We start from the raw sequence: 22,439 nt of genomic DNA, 5'->3' as shown, positions 1-22,439 counted from the left end.
TAAACTAAAAAATATGCACATGTAATAAACCTAAAAAATGTAAGTTTATTCACAAATTATAAGAGGTTTGTATCAGAGACATTGTACAATCAGCATGTAGATGTAATACAACGTGCAAGGCTGCTTTTGATACCAAGAAAAATGCCCTCAAGCTGTATCAAAAGTAATAACTATAAGCATTTGTAGGGCGCACTTTACCTGTTAAACATTCAAGGTCAATCCAAGAATTCTCGACCAATCTGGGGATTCATTACAAGACTCTGAACCAACCTTTACTATCTGAATACCATATGGTTGGTTTACTGGTATTATAGCTAGACGAGTCTTACAAGCTAGGTTAATGAGTTACATATAGAGGGTGTTACTTGTGACATCACATGTTTACAAAAGAGCCACAGAGCCTGGACTTCCTGCAGGCACGATTTGTAACAGCCTAATGGAAGAGTCTTATTTTGGTTCTCATAAACTTTTGATATGACGAAAGGGGCACATCGCAAAATTTTTCCAGCTTTTTACTTTCATAACTCATGGGTTTATGTCGAAATTATGACACAAAATGTCAACTTTCCCATATGACCAGTGCAGTATCTTGCCTGCCAGAAAAGCCAAAGAATGTACAAGGTCACACATGTTGTAAACAATGGTCACATGGTCTATAGGCGTACAATTCAAGGATTTTCAATGACTGCGGAAACACTGTGTCATAAACTTAAAATACAACATTTTCACTGGATTCACTGCATGTTTTTCTGTGATATTTTTATTGAAACATTTAACTCTCGAAAAGTACAACAAGATTGCGAACAAAATGTATCATAAAAAAAATTGTTTCATGATTGAAAACTGGGAGCATAATAAGCAAGAAATGTTTACAATGAGGCAAGTATACTTTGTAAATATAAAAAAAATCAACTTGTTTAACATCAACATTGAAATAGATAATCTCAAAATCTGATCAAATTTGTTGTCAAAAGTCCATAAAAACATGGTCAAAGGTCAAGAACAATAAATCCATAAATTAGTTTTTATACAAATGTCTTGTCCTATTGGCTAATAACAGACTCTCAGGGGTAATACAGTTATCAGCCATACTATGTACCTTTGACCTCTGTGTCATGGTGTATGTTCCTTTTGAGGGTCCTTTGTTGTTATTACCAGGACAAAATAATTGATAAAATAGTTATTGGCCAGACATTTCGACCCTAGCAGAGTGTACTTGAAGGCTAAATATGACAACGAAACACTGGGTGCGTTCGTTTAGCTTCCCTGGGTCGGCCCCGGTTTTCCCCCGGTGCGTTAGCTTTGGCATCATTCCAGGGGCTCACCCGGGTCAGCCCCCAGTGCCCTGCTTGTGGAATGGGTCACTTGGGGGCTGGCCCCAGGTGCATGACGTCACTACGAGAGCGATGAGTGATCGTTCGTTTTGCTCTTGTCAGGGGCTCACCCGAGTGAGCACCCCGGGGTGGACCCAGGGAAGCTGAACGAACGCACCCATAGACAAGTTATACTGGAGTTACAAAAAGCAGTATCTGTTTCTGTTTGTTATGTTGCCATCTAGTCTTTGAGAAAGACTCTGCTAGGGTTGAAACATCAGGGGTCGATTTCACCTTACTCTATGATTTCACAAAGAGTAAGGACTAGTCTTAACTTAAGACTAGTCCTAGGAGATACTAAAAACGTATTGCTAGTCTTAAAGGCAGTGGACACTATTGGTAATCACTCAAAATAATTATTAGCATAAAACCTTTCTTGGTGACCAGTAATGGGGAGAGGTTGATGGTATTAAACATTGTGGGAAATGGCTCCCTCTGAAGTGCCATAGTTGTTGAGAGAGAAGTAATTTTCCACGAATTTGATTTCGAGACCTCAATCAACCATCTAAACGCACACAACTTCGTGTGACAAGGGTATTTTTTCTTTCATTATTATCTTGAAAGTTCGATGACCGATTGAGCTAAAATTTTCACAGGTTTGTTATTTTATGCGTTTGTTGAGATACAACAAGTGAGAAGACTAGTCTTTGACCATAACCAATAGTGTCTACTGCCTTTAAATTAGGACGAGTAACTCATCCTAACTCGAGATAAGACTAGTCTTAACTCTTTGTGAAATCCACCCCTGGCCACTTACTATTTTTGTTTTCATTTTATACCACAGGCCCTTTAGATGTTTGGAGACCATTCATATTTCTATATTGATCACCATACGCCCAGACAATGCTTAGGTATTAGATTTTTTGCACCGCTATTTTCAGGCGAAAAGTCAGCAATTAATAAGAAACAGAAATACAGTCGATTCTTGATATAAAGAGCACTTTTATAAAGAGGTTCTGCTTATAAAGAGCAAATTCTGAAGTCCCAAATTTCAATTTCTCTTTGTGTTTCTTTGTTTTGCTTTCCTTTTATAACAACATTCCTGTAATAAAGAGGTTATTTGCCCGGTACCATCGACCTTGTTATCAGGAGAGTTGACTGTACATGGTTTTGTTTTAGAGTTGTAGTAGATTCTATGTTTACATGGGAAACATCGGAAAATCATTTCAGTCCAAAACTTCATTGTTAGAGCAAAAGTTGGTCAAATATTTGGGCTGTTTGCGGCCGCTCTGGCCTTTTTGGTACAAGCTGCTTGCAGCCACTATGGTCTCTAAACGGTTTGCAACAGCTAATACTATTTTTCAATAAACTGTAATGTAGCAGTTTACCTTCACCCAACATCAACTTCAATGATGAAACTGCTATCCTCAATTCTAGCAGACACCTTGATCTGATCCCCCTTCCTGACGTCTCGACCTTCAGGAAGTAAATACGCAGCTTGGTTCCAGTGAGTATCATTGTCCAATGTATTCACGTTATTCGACGGATCAACGTTAATATTGAACCAGAACGGTACAGCTGTTATCGTACCATCTTCCGTGGCTTGGAATTGTCGGACCACAGATGGCTTGACGAAGCTGGGGAGATCGGATGAACCTGGTTCTTGCTTCTCGTTGAAATCGAGATGGAAGAGTAGGAAGGGTTGACTGAGCTGCTTGGAGGCTCGGGAGGACAGGTGGATGTCAAGAAATGTTGACACCTGTTAAAGATAGGGTACACCTTTGGTAATTACTCAAAAAAATAATGACCATGAAAACTTAAGTATACAGTTTGAGAAATAACTCCTTTTAAAGGAATGTGGTTTTCTAAAGAGGGATTAAAAAACATTTCAATCTGAGAAATGTTTTGACATGTGAAAGGTTTCTCAGATTGTGTATCTGGCCTACTGATTATTCTTCCTGCGTGGACATAACCAGTCCAGATTTTCGTCAACGTCACAAAAATGCTACTACCTTTTGAAATGAAATTTACACAGATTAGTTTTGTTGTACAGATCTACCTTTAGGATTAAAACAATCAAATGTTAAAACAAAAAATAAAGTCTATTTTGCTGACCGATTGCTCAATACATCACCATTGATCAAACAAGAGAACTATGCACAAGCCACCATCGCTGAGGCAAACAATGAAAACCTGCATGCGTGTAAGCACAACACGAAACTCTTAGCCAATGGTAGGTCTTCCTTTGACCTCAGTTAAAGGGAAGGTACACGTTTGGTAATTGTCAGAGACCAGTGCTCTCACTTGGTGTATCCCATCATAAGCATAAAATAACAAGCCTGTGAAAATTTGGGCTCAATTGGTCATCGAAGTTGCAAGGAAATGATGAAAGAAAAAACACCCTTGTTGGACGAATTTGTGTGCTTTCAGATAGGAATAAAAGACTTCTAGCTAGAAGTCTTTTATTATTTTAGTGAGAAATTACCTTTTTCTCAAAAACTACGTTACTTCAGAGAGAGTCATTTCCCACAATGTTTTACACTATCAACAGCTCTCCAATGCTCGTTACCAAGTCAGTTTTTAAAATAGTATTTATTTTTAGTAATTACCAAACGTGTACCTTCCCTTTAATGCACTGTTTGAGCATGTGACATCATGTAAGTGCTATATTAAAAACAAATCAGCAAAAAAAAAGCATGTCTGGGTTATTATTTCTGACACAAAGGATAAAAGATATATTGTTCTCACCTTGTATTTATTGATGAACTTTGCGATCTTCAATCCCATGGTTGGTCCGTCTCCGATGACTTGACTGTCTGTTTGTAGGCTGGCACACTCTACACACATTGCGAAGACAGACATTGATCCTGGTAGGAGTGTACCAGTTGGTTTCAACGCACACACCCTGAGTAAAAAATAACACACTTGGAGTTCACTGCATCCCCGACAGACATCCGCAAAGCCATGATATTGAGGTTTAATCTTTCAACTTTTGTACCAACTTTAAGGTTTTCAAGGTGTAAGGCTTGATTTGTACACCAAGGCTCAATTTCACAAAGAAATAAAACCCATCGTAAGACAAATTGTCAGTATCACCATAGTGATCTGTATTGTGACATCGCACTTTCTTAGCATGTTGTTTCATAGAGCTGCTTTGAAGCACAAATAGTAGATTTATACCACATCAAAATTATGCTTACCAGCATAAAGTTACCAGCCACACTATCATGTCACATGTACAATTTGTAACTGGTATTCTGCTCATTACTACTTCGCAGACATTTGTTAAGTTATATTTTCCTCTTAAGCAACTCTATGAATGGGGTCCAGGGCTCAAAATCTATGGTGGATTCTGTTCTTGTGAAATAAATTCCAGTGAAGGGTTTGTGCTTAAAGCCCTGCAGTCATGGTGGTTTTTCACCCAAAACACCAACCCTGCAGTTAGTTTGGTGGTAAGCCTATCACCATACCTGCTTAGTAATGTATGTATAGACGATGTGACCTCTGACGTCACACGAAAACCATAACATGATTCGCGCGCATATCGCCGGGCAAAACCTTTGTGTTTTGGCAGCCAGCTAGAAAGTGTACGCAATCTTACAATGACTACACAACTCGGTGCCCGGCGAAACATGACGTATATAGTGTTTTGTCAACAGAGGGCGGTTTGAATGTAAACATAGGTCACATCGTCTATACTGCGCTCACTACATGTATGACAATGCAAAGACAGCCATCTGACAGAGTATCATCCGTCAAAATTCATTTCGAGAAAATTCTCCAAAAATGTTTTAAAAGAATATTTATTTGTAAGCAAAAATTGGGTCATGCAACTTTAACTTAAATACTATACAAAAGGCAAGCCAAAAACTAACCTTCCAACAGCGATGTCTTCCAGCACTCTTTCCCTAAGAGTACCACAGGGGGATACCAAATCAGTCACCAGGACATCCCACATTGCTTCAGAAGATGGACTCAACGGGTGTGACTCCGCCTCTAAATCCAAACAACCCTCTAACATATTGGTTCTGGCAATCGTCTCTATAACATTTCTGTTTGTAGGTGTGCTAGATGGGATGCAGACTCTGGTGGTGGGATGGTGTTTGGCTGCAAAAAGTCCGGTCATAGACACACAGCTTGATATATCCAGCACGGCAAACTGTGATGTCGCCGACTCGTCGTGGCTTTTCGAAGGACTGCATGATCTTGAATCTTCCGATTCTTGTGAAGCATCCATCAAGCTAGTGATGGCCTTATAAAAGCAATTCTGAAGTTTGTTATCGTTGAGAATTGCTATAGTATCTGGAGTTAAATCATCACATGAAGGGCATGAGTTCGAGGTGGCAATTGCCCCGCCCTTCGAAAAATCTGCCCCGCCCACATTCTCACTCGCTCTTTCAAGTTGCACACCCTCAACCAAGTCACATGACCTTTGACACTGGGTGCTCACATTTTCTCTGAAGCTGGTAACCATTTTCTCCATTACTTCCTCCTGTGTTAAGGTGGGCGTCGACGCAGGTGTGGACTTCATTTTGGATGATGCATGATGGGTAATGTCCGCACATTTGAGATGGAGGCAGTCGTCACTGCATGATACAGCCACAATGATGGTGTCCTGTTCGCTGACATGCAAAGATTCTTTGCAGCTTCCTTGAGGGTGAAAAAGGAGAACAAAAGTGTTTTCAAAAATCTCAAAAGGGTTTGACTTATATAATATTTGCCTTATAGACAATGTGACCTCTTAAGTCACACGAAAACCATAACAAGATTCGCGCGCATACCGCCGGGCAAAACCTTTGTGTTTTGGCAGCCAGCTAGAAAGTGTACGCAATCTTACCACGACTACGCGTCTTTTTGCCCGGCGAAACATGATGTATACAGTGTTCTTTCAACAGAGGGCTGTTTGAATGTAAACATAGGTCACATCGTCTATAGTTAAAGGAAAATATTCTAAACTCGTTCTAAAGATTCCTTACCATTGGATTTTATAAAGGAATTCACAGGAAACACTGCCTGCTCCCAGCAGGAGCTATCATGTGGTGAGGTACTCAATACTTCCATGTCGTCTAGGACAAGATCGAACCATGATATGACCGCATCCACCTTGCCACTAGCGATGACTGGGAAGTCAACGTGTCTCCAGGTTGTACTTGGATGTTCTGATGTAATTATCTGAGAAGATTCATAAAAGAAGTTCATCAAGCTGGTAAAATATAAACTAATCAAATGAATTTTCTACAAAACACAGCCAATACTCCTCAAACCCCAAGTTTCATCCCGGGGAGGACAAAATCGGCCAAACCACCATCCAGTGGCCGTAGCAGGAAACAGCGCCACCAACCGACTGGTGGTGCCTCGTTCTGAGGATGACTAGTGATACTAGTGGTAAGTAAACAAAATTTACGTGAGTATTGCAGAAAATTCATTTGATAAGCTGAGAAGAAACACATCGAAACACTAAATAAAAGTGCACTAACATTCAGGGTTTGGGGGTTGCTTTACTCATTTCTCAAAAACTACAATCACAGGTAAATTGGTATCTGTAAGGCAACCCCAAAATTTTACCAGTCAGTTTCCCTTGTTGTTTTGTATTGATATCTGAAACAAAAAGTTGCATCCCCTTAAGATGATCCCCTGGCTGCAGCTTCCCAGATTGTATCGTAAACTCGGGTGTGATCCCTGGCTACAAGTTAACGGTTGTATGGCTTCTGACTGGCACCCCCGAACAAAGATATTGACAAAATAGGAAGACTGCCAACAAAGGGCTAGATAGCTGGGCTAGATAGCTCAATTGGTAGAACGCCGACACGATAATCCAGAGTTTGTTAATTCGGGTCCCATTTTAGTCAATTTTTCCTTTGTTCGACCTTAAAAATCATTTCAAAGTTTACCCGTCCAGTTTCCCTTGTGTTTTTTTGATAAATCAATAACAAAATTTTGTATAAAAAAACGTCAAACCTAGTCGTTGCAATTGATAGATAATTACCTGTGGATTATTGAAGTCTACCTCTAACACTCTGATTGCTGGTGTCAGCGCCTGGTAACCCAGAGGAAGGTTCTGAAGTCTCTCTGATGTGTAAGGTTCCTTCTCGTCACTTGGCTGGTACTCCGCTGACTTTTCTTGAATATCACCAAGGTTGGATACGTCCAGGTTGCATATCTTATCTTGTAAGAATCTGGAGTTACAAAAGAAAATGTACGAGAGTGAGGTACTTCAGGCACTTCTTGGCATTAAAAGTGAGGACATACAAAACAATAGCCATGATATATGTGTGAATGTGAGATCTTAAACATCCATTTAACAGAAGCTCAAAAATGTGCAGAAGAAATTTAATTATTGTTATTGTTATTTTTTTTATTTCATACAGGTAAACACATTACAGAATGTACAGAAAGGCAAATAAGGGATACAAAAAATAAAGTTCAGTCAAATATAAGAGAAAACAAAAACCAGACAAAACTCTGTTTTGGTAGACAAAAGACAAGACAATTATGCATGAACAATAAATAAAATTGCACTTCACAGAAATACATTAAAGTAACCAAACAAAACTCAATCAAAAAGCAAAAAAAGGAAAAGAAAATCTTAATTTTTCTTTCTCACCTGTTTTGTTTTCTGATGTATTCACACTGGATAACTTGAGCATAGACGACTGCTCTTGATGGAATCACTTTGCCGTAACTACCAACATCCTGTAGGAAATGTAACCTTAACATGTCAATTACAGTAAAATTGTATCCACTATATTTATCATTGTTGTTATTATAGGCCTAATGATTAAATAAAAACATCGCACTTGTTGCAAAAAACTAAACTTAGACAATGTAGACTCACAAATAACAGCAGAAAAATTACAAAATCCTACTACAGAGTCATAACAAAATTAACTACAGACAAATACTCTATAAAGTGAAACAAGTTAAAACTAGGCCTACTTACAACAAACAAAATACCACAATAAAATTCATTAAAAATAAGATAACACACAAAACTGTTGACATTTTTAAATGCAAAATAGAAAAATTCAAAATACCGACTATATAGTTATATAACAAAATAAGTTACAGACAAATACTCTTTTAAAAAGTGAAACAAATTAAAACTAGGCCTACTTAGAACTTACGTTAACATTTAAAATGCAACAAAATAGTCAATGGCTTAACATTTCAACCCCCTAGCAGAGGTCTTCCTGAGGGCTTAATTACAACACAACTAACATAAACAGGTATACCAGAGTGACAGAAGCAATCAATTGGAAAGAAATGAAGAGAGAAAGACAGAGAGAGGCAGAAAGCACACAGCAAAAAGCAAGTTGACAAATTAAGTAACAGGACTATGTTGAAAACGATTAGTCTTGTGCTTAATATTATATTATATTTATTGACCAAACCAACAGCGGACGAGCCGCCAATTACAGGAAAGGATAAAAAACAATTAGAAATATTCATATAGCATATATAAAAACAATTATAATTTGTGACAATTTCGTATGCTGCAAATTTAAGGCATTATATTTGGTCCTTTGAAAAAGTCAGAAGACATGTAATTTATTGAAACAAAAGACTACAGCACCTCGGCAACTAGTATTTTAAGATACGCTTTCAACTATCATTATCTTTAAACGGTGTAAGTTTAATGTAAATCTGTGGACATTGTGTTTTGTGTTACACAAAGTACCCAAATCCTTTAAGCACAACAAAATTATGCTTACCAGAAAAAGGTTGCACGCTCAAATACCAATTTATATGTAGCAAAATTCATTTTGCCAATGATGGTTAATATTGATGGATTTGGAATAGCTTCTGGCCAAAACATCTAGGAAGTTGTCAGACAAGAATAAAATATTTATATTTTATGAATTTTGTGTACCTGAGTTTCTGAGGTCTCTGGGGGCAGCAATAAATGTTGCCAGGCGTGCTGGAGGGTAGAAATAACGCCTTCTCCGAACAGACCAGCGTCAAAGATTTCTGTAACCACAAGAGACACTCTGATTTAAGAAAAAGAAGAAGGAAAAAAACAAAAGACGTAAGTATTTTAAATTCAGTTGAGACTACAAATATTCTATAACTCACAGGGAAGAAATCTCCTTGAATACTGAATGTAATCTTGTATTTATAACTGGATTTAAGAGAATTTCTTTTAAAAACCACACTCAAGGACTTAGTTTCTGTAGCTATGCTAAAAAAGATTGATGTACTGTTTTCCGTAACATTTGATGAGTGTCATCACAGAAATAGTTTAATGAAACCTAATGTTCATACTTCCTGGGAATGCGCAAAGAGAATTTGGTAAGAGTTGAGCTGTGTTCTACTCACTGCGATACCTGCAAAAACCGAACTGTGACATCAAATTCGCTTTAATAATAATAATAATAATAAGACTTGTAATGCGCACATATCCACCCTGCTGGGTGTTCAAGGCGCAGTAAAACCAAAAACAAAACAAAAACAAAACACAACACAAAGAAAAACAGACACAACAAAATTAGTCATTGAAAACCTGTGACATAAGATAAGTTTTGAGAAGAGACTTGAATTTTGCGGTACAAACACAAGATCGAAGATTAAGTGGTAGAGAGTTCCAGATGCGTGGCGCGGCTGAAGAAAAAGACCTGTCACCCCATGAGTGTCGAGACTTGGGTTCAATGAAGAGAAGCATGGAACTTGATCGAAGGTTCCTTGATGGAGTGTAAACTTGAAGCAGTTCAGAAATATAGTGGGGAGCCTTGCCATTTAGAGCTTTGTGGACAATGAGCATCAGCTTGAAGATGATTCGTTGAGAGATAGGGAGCCAGTGTAGTTGTTTCAGAATGGGGGTGATAGAACAGGATTTTCTAGACAGTGTCACAATGCGGGCAGCAGTATTTTGGAGCCGTTGAAGTCGGGAAATCTGGTTGTTAGAAAGACTGTAGAGAAGAGCATTGCCGTTGTCAAGACGAGAAGTAACAAATGCGTGAATGACCTTTTCAGTGGCACTTTTGTCCAAGTACTTGCGAATCTTACCTATATTCCTGATGTGATATGATGATAAACGAACAATATTGTTGATGTGTGGCTGAAGTGTCATCGATGAATCAAAAATAACCCCCAAGTTCCGAGCTTTCAGCGAGGGAGCTATCCGAGCATCACCGATGGAGATGTATGGCACTGAAACCTTAGTTAACTGTTGACGTGACCCAAATAAAAGGAACTCTGTCTTATCATCTTTAACTTCAGGAAGTTTTGTTGTGTCCAACGTCGAATCTCTTGGATGCATTTCTCAAGTCTTGCAATAGATGCATAGGCGTTTTCTTGAGAAGATTTAAACGTGATGTATAGCTGAGTGTCGTCTGCGTACACATGGTAATTCAGATTAAATTTGAGGATGATGTCACGAATCGGTAAAGTGTACAGCGTAAACCACTGCGGGCCGAGTACCGACCCCTGTGGCACAGAGTAGTTCAAAACAACAGGGTCGGATATCGCAGTGCCAATACATACATGCTGAGTTCTATTGTGGAGATACGATTTGCACCATGCTAGGGCTGTGTCCTCTATGCCAAGGTGATTCTGGAGCCGAGAGAGAAGGATGTTATGATCAACAGTGTCAAAAGCAGCACTCAAGTCTAGCAGGACTAGTGCTGTCAGGTTACCATTGTCCATAGAAGAGAGAATATCGTTGCTCACACGGACTAGTGCAGCCTCGGTCCCATGGAAAGGCTTGTATGCTGACTGGAACACGTCGGACAGGTTGAAAGTATGAATGTGATCAGAAATACGTGATGACACTACTCGTTCGATGACTTTTCCAAGATATTTTAAGTTTGCAACCGGTCTGTAGTTTTTGAATATCTCCTTGTCCAGGTTTGGTTTCTTGATGAGTGGCCTGATGTAGGAAACTTTGAGACTATCGGGGAAACAACCGGAACTGAGGGATTCGTTTACAAGCTTAGTGATGTAGGGTACAAATATATCAATGTTTTGCTTTATCATGGATGTTGATACTGGATCCAGCTCACAGGATTTTGAAGGAGATTTCATAATAACCCTTTGAATCTCAGCAACAGTGGCAGGCTCAAACACAGATAGTCTACACTATTGTTGAAGATGTGGCAATGTCTGCGGCACATTGTAAGGGACTGATGAAAATGATGAGCGGACGTCTGAAATCTTGGTGACAAAGAATTTCTGGAACTCATTTGCTAAGTCCTGGTTATTGTAGGTGGATGGAAGGACAGGGGTTTTGGGTTTGAGCAACAACTTACCAATTATCTTGAAGAGCTTCTTTTGATCTCCTCAGGATTCTTGTACTTGAGATGAATAATGGATGATCTTTGCCTGGTTGATCAAATTCCTAACTACTTTACATTGGTTGCGATATTCTTGTCGTTGTATTGCCAATTTGCCATTTTTCCGCCACTTCCGCTCCAGTTGACGACAGATCTTTCTCGCTGTACGAATATCATCATTGAACCAGGAGACTTCAGTTCGGACCTTGACTGATCTTGTTTTCCAAGGTGCGTATTTATCCAAGATGTCACTGACTATACTCTCATATTGGCTGACATAGGAATCCAAGCAGTCATGATCAACTTCTAGATTTGCTAAATGAGTGCCTATGTCGTGGAACACTTCGGGAGAATTCACATGTTTCCATTGTCGGCTCTTTATAGTGACGGTTGGGACTTTGGGCTTGCACAGACTCAAGTTACACATGACTGCATAATGGTCAGACAATCCAGGTAGAATAACAAAGTTTGAGACAATTGGTGGGGAGATTTCTCGAGCTATGACAAGGTCCAGGCAATGACCGAGACGATGAGTCGGCTCCTTGATATGCTGGGTAAGACCAAAAGCTTGAAGTAGATGCTTAAACTGGTTTGCATTGGTGTTGTGGACGTCATCAACATGAATGTTAAAGTCGCCGGTGGTGATGATTATTTCCGATGGATGAAGCAGATATGAAGCATTCGAAGGAAGCATGAACCCGGATTTAAAATTTATTTTACTCTTCCAACAAAACGATGGTATAATTCCCCTTTTCAATCTCATTCATACCTTTTCGGGATGTCCTCTGGAACTGACATGTCTGTTGATAATTTATTCAGAAGGTGGATCTTATCTTGCATCTGATTGGCTGCTAAGACATCATGTGACAGCTTCACCATTTCTTTGGATCCCTCACATGCAACGACCGACTTAGCCCCCGACTGCACTGCAAACATACTTTGAGAAGAAACAAGAGTATTGTCAACAAAATTCGATATCTTTTTCATAAAAGTTAGAGCTGAAGGAATGTTAATACATTGAACAGAAAATCCAAACAGATTTTTTAAGTTTCAAACTATTTCAGTGATTTAAAACAGAGATAAGACAGAACAAAAGACACATAAGAACATCATGTGACACATTCTGAACCAATCTTCTGCAGGAGTATTACAAGGAATTACTATAAAAAAATAGTAAACTTAAAGGGAAGGTACACGTTTGGTAATTACTCAAAACAAATATTAACTTAAAAACTGACTTGGTTACAAGCATTGAAGAGCTGTTGATGGTATAAAACATTGTGAGAAACGACTCCCTCTGAAGTAACATAGTTTTTGAGAAAGAGGTAATTTTTCACTTCCTGAAAGCACACAAATTCGTCCAACAAGGGTGTTTTTTCTCTCATCATTTACTCGCAACTCTGATGACCAATTGAGCCCAAATTTTCACAGGCTTGTTATTTTATGCTTATGATGGGATACACCAAGTGAGGCACTGGTCTTTGACAATTACCAAATGTGTACCTTCCCTTTCAAGCACAAATTCAACTTCTGTTTTACCTAAGAATTCCGGTCCCAGACCCAATATCTAAGACAGTATCGTGTCCTTGCGTGATGGCCTTAGTGATAGCAGTCTGGTAACAAGCATTCCTCTTCTTATCATTCAGCATCGGAAAGTGCCATCCTTTGACAGGTGAACAGACTACGTTAGAGAGGTTTTTCTGAGCGTTGGTGTAGCTCGGGTCGATTTCCAGAGCGAGACGAAAGCAGGTTGCCGCTTCTTCGTGATGACCGAGTCTGTTTTGTTCAAGCAAATAAAAACATAATTTTAAGGGAGGGTTTTGGGTACTTTTTTGGGTATCCGGGTGGAATTAAGGGTGGATTCAGTATGTGAGGTGGTGGACGAATGTGAGGGTTGGGATTTGATTGACGTTAGGGTTGGTTGCAAGGGAAGTTTGAGGGTGGGGCAGTGGTGTACATTGTAACCAGACATTTTCATTTGGTGGAGGGGGGGGCGTGGCAAGACATAATTTTTGAGGGGTGCTGTTTCAAATCATTGATTTGTGCATAGATGTTTAATCTTAAATGGGGCGGAGGCAGGGGTTCTGAGTGGGGAAGGGTATCCCCCCTCTGGTTATGCCACTGGGGTAGTGGGTGGGCGTGAGGGTGGGGAATGGTGTGAGACCCCAGAACAAAGGCATAATAATAATAATAATAACAACCGCATTTCTATAGCGCCTAACACCTCCAAAAGAAAGTCTCTAAGCGCTCAGAGGAAGAAAAAAACCAAATGAGTGTTTCCGGAATGACTGCAGTAAGACCAAAGGCTCTGCACATCCACACTTGCATCACAACCATCATGAATTATCTTCATACGCTGTGATGCATTCATGCCTCAAGCCAGAAGAAGAAGAAGCAAGCGACAATCATCTCACCTCTCCCTCACCTGAAATAAAACGCTCCCATGTTGTTGTGTATCTCCGCATTATCGGGCCACAGTCTCAGAGACATCTCAAAGCACCACAGGGCATCCTCTCTGCTCCCCCCTCCCGCCTCCAGACAATCCGCCCACTGATGGAGAACGGTGCCGAAGTCATCCCTGATGCGATCCTTGCATCCGGGATCAGCTTGGAGGAGGAAGAGGTACCCTCGGAAGGCCTGGCCGAGATCACCGGTGGCTAGGCTGGCGTCGATCATTGAGAGGACTTCATCTGTGGTGGGAACATCTAAGGGAGGCTCGCTGGGATCACTCTGCATCTCATCCATTATGGCTGGAGTAAAATGAAATTATTATGGTAAAAGGGTTTTTTTGTGTTAAAGCCATTGGACACTTTCCGTTAACAGTATTGTCCAAAGGCCCACACTTCGTGTATCGCAACTTATATATAAAATAACAAACCTGTGAAAATTAAGGCTCGATCGGTCATCGGAGTCGGGAGAAAATAACGGGAAAACCCACCCTTGTTTCCCCATGTTTCGCCATGTACGTCATGACATGCGTTTACTATAATCCGTAATTCTCGATGTCGAGAATTGATAATTGATTTAATGTTTTCTCAAAAAGTAAAGCATTTCATGGAATAATATTTCAAGAGAAGTCTTTTACCAACCTTCTGTAAACAGAGTGCAGTGTAACACTGTACTGTAAGTTATTTGTAAATCTATGAACTTTTTTTTTTTTACAATGTTATCAGTTCACACACAGTCATGACAGTGCACACAGCCAGCATGCTCAGTAGTTCAGTCACTATCAGCAGATCTGTAGAGTGTAGTGACTCCTTCAGCTCAGTTTAAAAAAAAAAATCTATTTTTTTTACACAAAATTTTACTTACAAATCTGCCGGTGCTTTCCTTTATTTATTTGTTAGGAGATTTTGTATACCGCCCTCACTCAAGATTTCTTAGCCAGTCAAAAGTCTGGTTTCGAGGCGAACACCGAAATTATTTAACGCACACGCATATATATCTCAATAAAAACTAAAGTTACCATACTACTCCGTTTTATCTAGCAAAATGTCCCAAACTGGCAGAAAACTGGACGCCTCTGTGCTCAATAAATACACATATCTGTTTGGATTTTACGGTTTTGCTGCGTCAGCCATACAAAATGCCTTATTAAGAAGGCCGGTTCTTTCTGGTGAGAAGACAGATGTTGATTTTCTAATCGCTTAAAATGTTTATAAGTTTCCTCTTGCCCAATTTTCGGACACACGGGACATCTCCCTAGATAATTATAAAGCCATTGGACACTTTCGGAACAGAAACAAAATTAAAAGTTGACAGATTTACCAATAACTTACATGGTTTACAGTAGGTAATGGTGAAAGACTTATCTTGAAATATTATTCCATGAAATGCTTTACTTTTTGACTTGAGAAAACATTAAAAGTAAAACAATACAATTACCAATTCTCGATATCGAGAATTACGGATTTATTTTATTTTTAAACACATGTCATGACACGGCGAAACGTGCGGAATTAAGGGTGGGTTTTCCCGTCATTTTCTCCCGACTCCAATGAACAATTGAGCCTAAATTTTCACAGGTTTGTTATTTTATATACAAGTTGTGATACACGAAGTGTTGGTTGTGATAACGTAATCCTCCTGTCAACGGCGGCAGGAGGGTTACGTTATCGCAACTACTGAAGTGTGGGCCTTGAACAATACTGTTTACCGAAAGTGTCGAATGGCTTTAAAGCAAGCTCTTCCCCAACAAAGTCGCCCCTTGCAAGTCACCCCCTGACAATGTCGCCCCCTAGCAAAGTCAAGTCGACCCCCCCCCCCTCGTGACATTACAAAGTCGCCTCCTAACACTTGTAACACTGTTACTTGTATCAGTAACAATGTCACCCCTGCCAATGAATGTCGCACCCTGCCCAAGCAAAGACAAAAGTCACCCCTGACAAAGTCTATACTAGCCTAGTATAGCATCGTATTAATAAGATTAATAGGCGTATGTTTCCATCTATTGGGCTGTGTACACTACATCTGTCCTGCACTGACTGCAGAAAGTCCAGGCTCTTTGCTCTTTTGTAGGTGTGATGTCACAAGTGACATGGTCTATATGTTGGCAACTACATCAAGGAATTGGTCTTGCCCCTTGCCTCTTCAAGTTTTAATCTTACTAGTTTTGTGTGGGTTTTACTTTCCTAAAATCTTATTAGTGACAGTTTAGCGAGTAGTGACATACCTGTAGGGAGTTCACCAATTAACATTGTAGCTTAAAATAACTCGGTTGATACAGCGCCAGCGTGTTAATTCTGAGGTCATAGGCCTCGACCCAAAATTTTGAAAACTTCATTCAGGTATATATGGTAAAAAAATTAAAAAATTGATTCAGCATCTTTGTTAGCATCTTGATGATCCTGGTGGAACACACTCCCCAGCAACATCACTGCTAACCTTCAGTTGAGGCATTTAGGGGAGTGGTGGCTGCTCGCATGTATGTAAGCAGCTAAGAGTTTTTTTTACCTGCACATTGTACATAGCACCCCTGCACAGCTCATAAACAAGAAGGCCCTCGGCATTACGTACAGACTTATGGATTCTACCGAGTACCAAAGTAGAAGTAGAAGTTTAAAAAAAGTTCCCCTGCCCACTGGGTTTTTGCATTGAATGTGTCCAGGTGTAAAATATTAATAATTTTTGTTTGTTCGCAGGAGTACACAGACACCTCCTGTTTACCTTAGTTGGAGCTGGAATTGGAACATTCGCTGGCGTTGTAGAAAAGGAGAGATACGGCAAGCGTGACTTTTACATTGATGATTACATCAAGAGGAACCCTGATGACTTTGTAAAAGGTGAAACAACCAACAGTTTATATAATATCCATAAATTTGCAGGTTACATTTAAAATAATGACTGGTACAGTGATTTGATAAGTCACGAGTGAACACTGAAATTGGAATCCCCAGACACTGCTGCAAGACTAAAAGACAGCATTGTTATGCCACATGGTTCAGGCAAGCGTTTGTATAGCCACCATTAGATGGGAACCACGCTCTCTGTAGCATCAATCCAAGTTGAGCATACCAGCCTCGTAAGCTTCTTCAACTTGTGAAGGTTGGCTGTTGAAGGGACTGCATGATGTCCCCTATAATTCATTCTTTCCAGGGTCCTGTTCAATATAATAATAATAATAATAATAAGACTTGTAATGCGCACATATCCACCCTGCTGGGTGTTCAAGGCGCAGTAAACCAAAACAAAACAAAACAAAAACACAACACAAAGAAAAACAGACAACAAAATTAGTCATTGAAAACCTGTGACATAAGATAAGTTTTGAGAAGAGACTTGAATTTTGCGGTACAAAGACAAGATCGAAGATTAAGTGGTAGAGAGTTCCAGATGCGTGGCGCGGCTACAGAAAAAGACCTGTCACCCCATGAGTGTCGAGACTTGGGTTCAATGAGGAGAAGCATGGAACTTGATCGAAGATTCCTTGATGGAGTGTAAACTTAAAGCAGTTCAGAAATATAGTGGGGAGCCTTGCCATTTAGAGCTTTGTGGACAATGAGCATCAGCTTGAAGATGATTCGTTGAGAGATAGGGAGCCAGTGTAGTTGTTTCAGAATATTGGTATTATAGTTTATTTGAAGAAAAAGTGTAAGATTTTATGTTTTCTTCTTTTGAGCTGGTAACAAGTCATGCTCTTTGGCTCTTTTGTAAACATGATCGGCACCAGCCTAGCCACCGGTGATCTTGGCCAGGCCTTCTGCTGATCCCGGATGAGAGCGCATCAGGGATGACTCTGGCACAATGTTTACATGGTCTAGTCTTTACTGTAAAACATTTGTTGCCAAACCTGCATTTTAGTAAAACGACAAAGTACCTCTTGAAACAGAAGAGTCCAGAACTACAAAGTACCTCTCACATGCACTCACTATAAATTGAGTGTATTAATAAAGTGTTTACAAACTTAAGTTTATTGTCTCCTTTTTTGTGTATTTCTGTACAGGACCTCCAAAGAAAATGAGCGAGGAGTTCGAACTATGGGTGCCAATCAACAAGTAAATGCAGCCCCCCCCCCCTCCCCCTCCCCCTCCGAAGGGGTTCCCTTCAAATGTATGGCTTCACTAATAGAGTTTGGGGTTTATTTAATATCAGCACATCAAGTGACTGTCTCCGTTTGCTTTGTGGAAGTTAACCCAGCCTGGATGTTGTTCAATTTCACCTAGTCACCAATTTCAACTTGGTCACCTGGTCACCGAGTTCAGACTGATAGGCCTACATCCATATTGTGAAAATCTACCTGTAACTTTTGTTGGTGACCCCCTTGCATGCGCCACCATGTCTGAGGACAGACAATGAAGCCACGTCTCCAAATGTCAAACTTGCTTTCTTTAAATGTAATATAAGCCTGTAGACACTAGGGACATTCTAGCGTACCTCTGGCTAACACCCTGTGTATACATGTAATTGACCCTTTCATTGATGTAACACACAGCAGCAGTCTGTCTTTGGTCTGCCATTTTGGGAGTAAAATTGCATTTAAAGATCCCACTGGACATAATATAGTACCTTGTATGTACCCTGCAAAGAATCATACTGGGATGCTGACATCTAAAATTACACAACTTAGATTTATTGTAGGCGATGTTTGAATTATGGTATCATGTGGTTTGGGTCAGCCAAGGCGTCTGCTGCTATCCACACTGGCGAGGGCGCTGTACAAACTTCTGATGTTACATGTACATATACAAGGGGTCTCTGGGCATAAACTTCAGTCTAAAACCGTGTTGAATCAAGCATCTTTGGCTACGGCTTTGGCTTTAGCTTGACAGCATTAAAACAAAAACTTATGCACTGAGATGGATATCTGAATTGGCAGATACAGCTATGGCTGTTGCTATGGGTGTTGCTATGGATGTCCTATACTTCAGTGCTTGATGACTAAGCTGTAGCCGTAGCCGCTAATTCAGACACGGCCTGGCTGCCTTATATTTGGTTACAGACCTTATGCACATGATGTCATATCAGAGTGCCCTCACCTAGAGGTCAAAAAGCGTCCGTTCATTGGCCAAACATGTGCGCAGCGCATACAAATCTGTGCATTTTGATTGTTTCATCATCGTTTTATCTCTAAGATGGCGGCTGGATGGCGTCAATTCATAAGGTCTGTTATTATTAGACCGCGAATAAAAGAAATGAGACCATTAGGGCCTAATGTGGGAGGATTCTTAGGAGCAGCCATCTTGTTGTTCTGCCAATCAAATCAGTACAACCAAACTGAGGCTGGAAGGGAAAATAGTCTGGCCCCATTATCTGTCATTCATAAGAATATTGATTGCACAGGGAACATGACCAACATGGTGGTGGCGGGGAGATTTTTGCATGATAAAGCATCACTAACAACCACTATCCTATAAATACCACCTCAAACCATGCTTGCCCAAGTTGTCCAAAAGATTTGGTATTGATTAATCAGCTAGGTAGATTGATTTTGATGGATAGATTTGTTGCAAGACCTCAGCACAAAACAGCAATAGTATTAATAGCACTTATTTTGCTTTTAGTATACAATTAAGATTGATAACAAAGACACGGCACAAATATTGAGTGTTTTTAAGTGGTGTAGTAAGAGTAAAAATAACATCCGGACTGTTTCATCTTACAAGATGTTTTTCACAGGTGCCTTGAGTTCGAATAAAAAACTCTGAAAAACAAATCAGAAAGACAGTCTAGTTCGGATGACTATTTGGCTACCCAAGACAAAAACAGAAAGAGTAAACAGCATAGAAGACTTTTAGAGTGCAAAGTGACAGTGGGTTGACACCTTAAGAGTCTTTGATAGAAAAAACAAATCCAAGGGAGTACGGGGGGACATTAACTGCAACCCAAAACAACCTTTTGCAAGACGAGATTTTCTCTCTGGATAATGCAATCCACCCTGGGTGGAGATGTCACAGAGTTTATTAAATTAAGTCCACTCCAAGATTCCAACTCGTAAATTGGTCACAGTTTTAAATTGGTGTCATTCACTCCTACTTGGTGACGCACAGACAATTCACACTTTAAATAAAACGGCTGTTTCGTGTTGATGAACAATCAACTTACTTTTAGGCATTTTTTTTTTTTAGTGTTTTTTTTTTATAGATCGACTTCCCAAAGTTCATTCTTTGCATGTGTTTTAAATTTAATTTGCAAACAAGTGTTTGCTTTGTAGATATAATAGGCATGAGATTCTTCCTACTGGTTACTGATATTTCTGCCCTCAGAAAAATCATCAAAGTTGTTCTTAAACGGCCTGCAAAGTTTGAAACAAGTCTCTACCATGTACATGTAGGTCATTAATTGTAATTGTTCCAACCTCTTCCCCAGGGCTAAACATCATGCCTAGTTATATTATAAACCCTTTAGAGACCACTAATTCCTGCAAGTTCTGTATTTATCACACTATGCCCACACATCGCTGATATATTTTTGTTCGTTTTGGTGGGTTTTTTTCTCTCTAGGTTTTATCAAAAAAGAACATCAAATTTTGTTTTAAGAAATTGAAGAATTTGAAAAATTTATTTATGGACATGACGTTTTTTTTACCTCTCTGGGTGACTGGAAGTAGGTCAAATCTTTCAGATACTTGTGGCTGCTATTGGTATTTCGAGTTTAAAATACAACAATGTTACAAGAAACATAACCTTGTTTCAATCTAAGGAACTCTTCTAATGAAACATGATTTTGTAAAATAATCTGTAACAAAATGTATCAAGTTTAAACCATTTTATGCTGTCAATTAACCCCAAATTCTTTTGTCATTTGAGTGGACGTTGAGTGAATGCAATTTAGTTAAAGTTTGTAAATAAAAGAGAATGGATTGATTACAGTTTGTGTATTGGTTTTGATCTTTTAGTTTTAGTCCATTATCCTGTTTTCTTTGTTCACATTGTGAGGGTGTAAGTTTGGTAATCACTATTAAAATAAATGGCAATTAAAACTGTTGGTAATTAACCTACAACAGATTTCAATAGTATAAAGAGAAACACTTCTTAAAATGTGTATTACATGTACTATAAGGGATTATTCTTCCTGCGTGGACATTATTCGCTTTCAATTTTTACAACTGTCATGCTGGCTCTCTGCCTTGTATGCTTCGTTTTTGAAAGGGCAAGGGCACCAAGTCATATTCTCCTTGGTAAAGGGCACACTGTGAGAAATTGGGCACCAAGGCAATGACCAGAGGCATGGAGGCAATCGCCTTTATCGCCTTCGTAATGTATCAGGCCTGCTATAACGACCACTTCAAACGGCGATCATGCATTTTCTGTATCTGCACCCACTCTAGAACTCTCTTCCTTTAAATATCTGAGCTACAAAGTCTCTAGGGGACATTTTCTGAACATTGCTGAAAACTCACCTATTCATTATTTCTTATGATTGACTTTCTGTCCGTTATTTTTTACAACTTTTTTTGCCAACACGTTTATGTAAATCTGTTTTATTCAATGTGCTCGCTCTTATTTCTTGTTTTTTTTTGTTATTTTTTTTTTTTTTTTTGGGGGGGGGGGTTATGCACCTCGGAATATAAAATGTCTTAGATAGATGGTGCTTTACAAGTCTTAATTATTATTATTATTTGAAACCACATTTCTTAGAAGGAAGGGAATCGTTTCTCAAAATGTTATAAATTATCAACAGCTGCAGTGCTCGTTTTGGGGTAATTCATTTTGTGAGTAATTCCCAAAGGTATACCCTTCCTTTACACTTCATGGTATCCAATACGATACTATCTGATCTCTGCCTCTGCAAGTTCCCATTTATACACCTGGGTGAAGAGAAGCAACTTTGGTTAAGTGCCTTGCTCAAGGACATGTCCGGGAAACCCATAAGATTCGACCATTGGAACTTGGAGTCTGATGCACGACACAGCTCCGCTACAAGACGCCAAGTGAACTCGACCCAACAGACCATGAACAAAGTCTTATGCATCATTAGGGTCCAGTAAAGTAAATGATTTGTTTCTTTCACAATTTAAAGCAATGTGGAAGTACGTGGGCCCCCATGATCATTTCAGACTCACATAGTCTATGTCATCATGCATCTGAGCAGAAAATAATGCCTACAAGGATTATCAGCTAAGCATAATATAAGGGAATGAATAAAAAACACATGCAGTTGAACTTTAGCTGGTCACCTGAGTCTGCTCAGCAAAGACATTCCGTGCTTAGCCCAAATCATTGAAAGTGGAATAAAATTAATATTGTCAGAACCTAGTAATCAAATAGTCAGTTATGATCAAGCTACAATCATTTGCCCTGTTAAAGGCAGTGGACACTATTGGTAATTATTCAAAATAATTATCAGCATAAAACCTCACTTGGTAACGAGTAATGGGGAGAGGTTGATGGTTTAAAACATTGTGAGAAATGGCTCCCTC

General features: G+C 39.4%; 2 protein-coding genes across 2 annotated transcripts; one reads left to right on the top strand and one right to left on the bottom strand.

Annotated features, from left to right (window-relative positions):
- Positions 1 to 2,703: 2,703 nt before the first annotated feature.
- Positions 2,704 to 14,945, bottom strand: LOC139935957 (protein arginine N-methyltransferase 9-like). The gene is made up of 11 exons (XM_071930622.1): positions 14,894 to 14,945; positions 14,007 to 14,331; positions 13,121 to 13,357; positions 12,351 to 12,518; positions 9,184 to 9,301; positions 7,918 to 8,006; positions 7,300 to 7,489; positions 6,290 to 6,485; positions 5,189 to 5,963; positions 4,062 to 4,218; positions 2,704 to 3,072 (listed from the first exon to the last, which is right to left on the bottom strand). Exons 2-11 carry the CDS (start codon positions 14,324 to 14,326, stop codon positions 2,704 to 2,706), a joined length of 2,619 nt encoding a protein of 872 aa, XP_071786723.1. The 5' UTR covers positions 14,327 to 14,331; positions 14,894 to 14,945.
- Positions 14,946 to 15,042: 97 nt separating this feature from the next.
- LOC139935971 (NADH dehydrogenase [ubiquinone] 1 subunit C2-like) lies at positions 15,043 to 20,892 on the top strand. The gene is made up of 3 exons (XM_071930638.1): positions 15,043 to 15,197; positions 16,723 to 16,863; positions 18,024 to 20,892. The coding sequence occupies exons 1-3, from the start codon at positions 15,074 to 15,076 to the stop codon at positions 18,077 to 18,079; spliced, it is 321 nt and encodes a 106-aa protein (XP_071786739.1). The 5' UTR covers positions 15,043 to 15,073; the 3' UTR covers positions 18,080 to 20,892.
- The last annotated feature ends 1,547 nt before the right edge of the window (positions 20,893 to 22,439 follow it).

This window comes from Asterias amurensis, chromosome 4, assembly GCF_032118995.1.
Source record: "Asterias amurensis chromosome 4, ASM3211899v1".
Taxonomy (NCBI): domain Eukaryota; kingdom Metazoa; phylum Echinodermata; class Asteroidea; order Forcipulatida; family Asteriidae; genus Asterias; species Asterias amurensis.
Note: the sequence above shows the minus strand (reverse complement) of the source record. Positions and strands in the feature narration are given on the sequence as shown.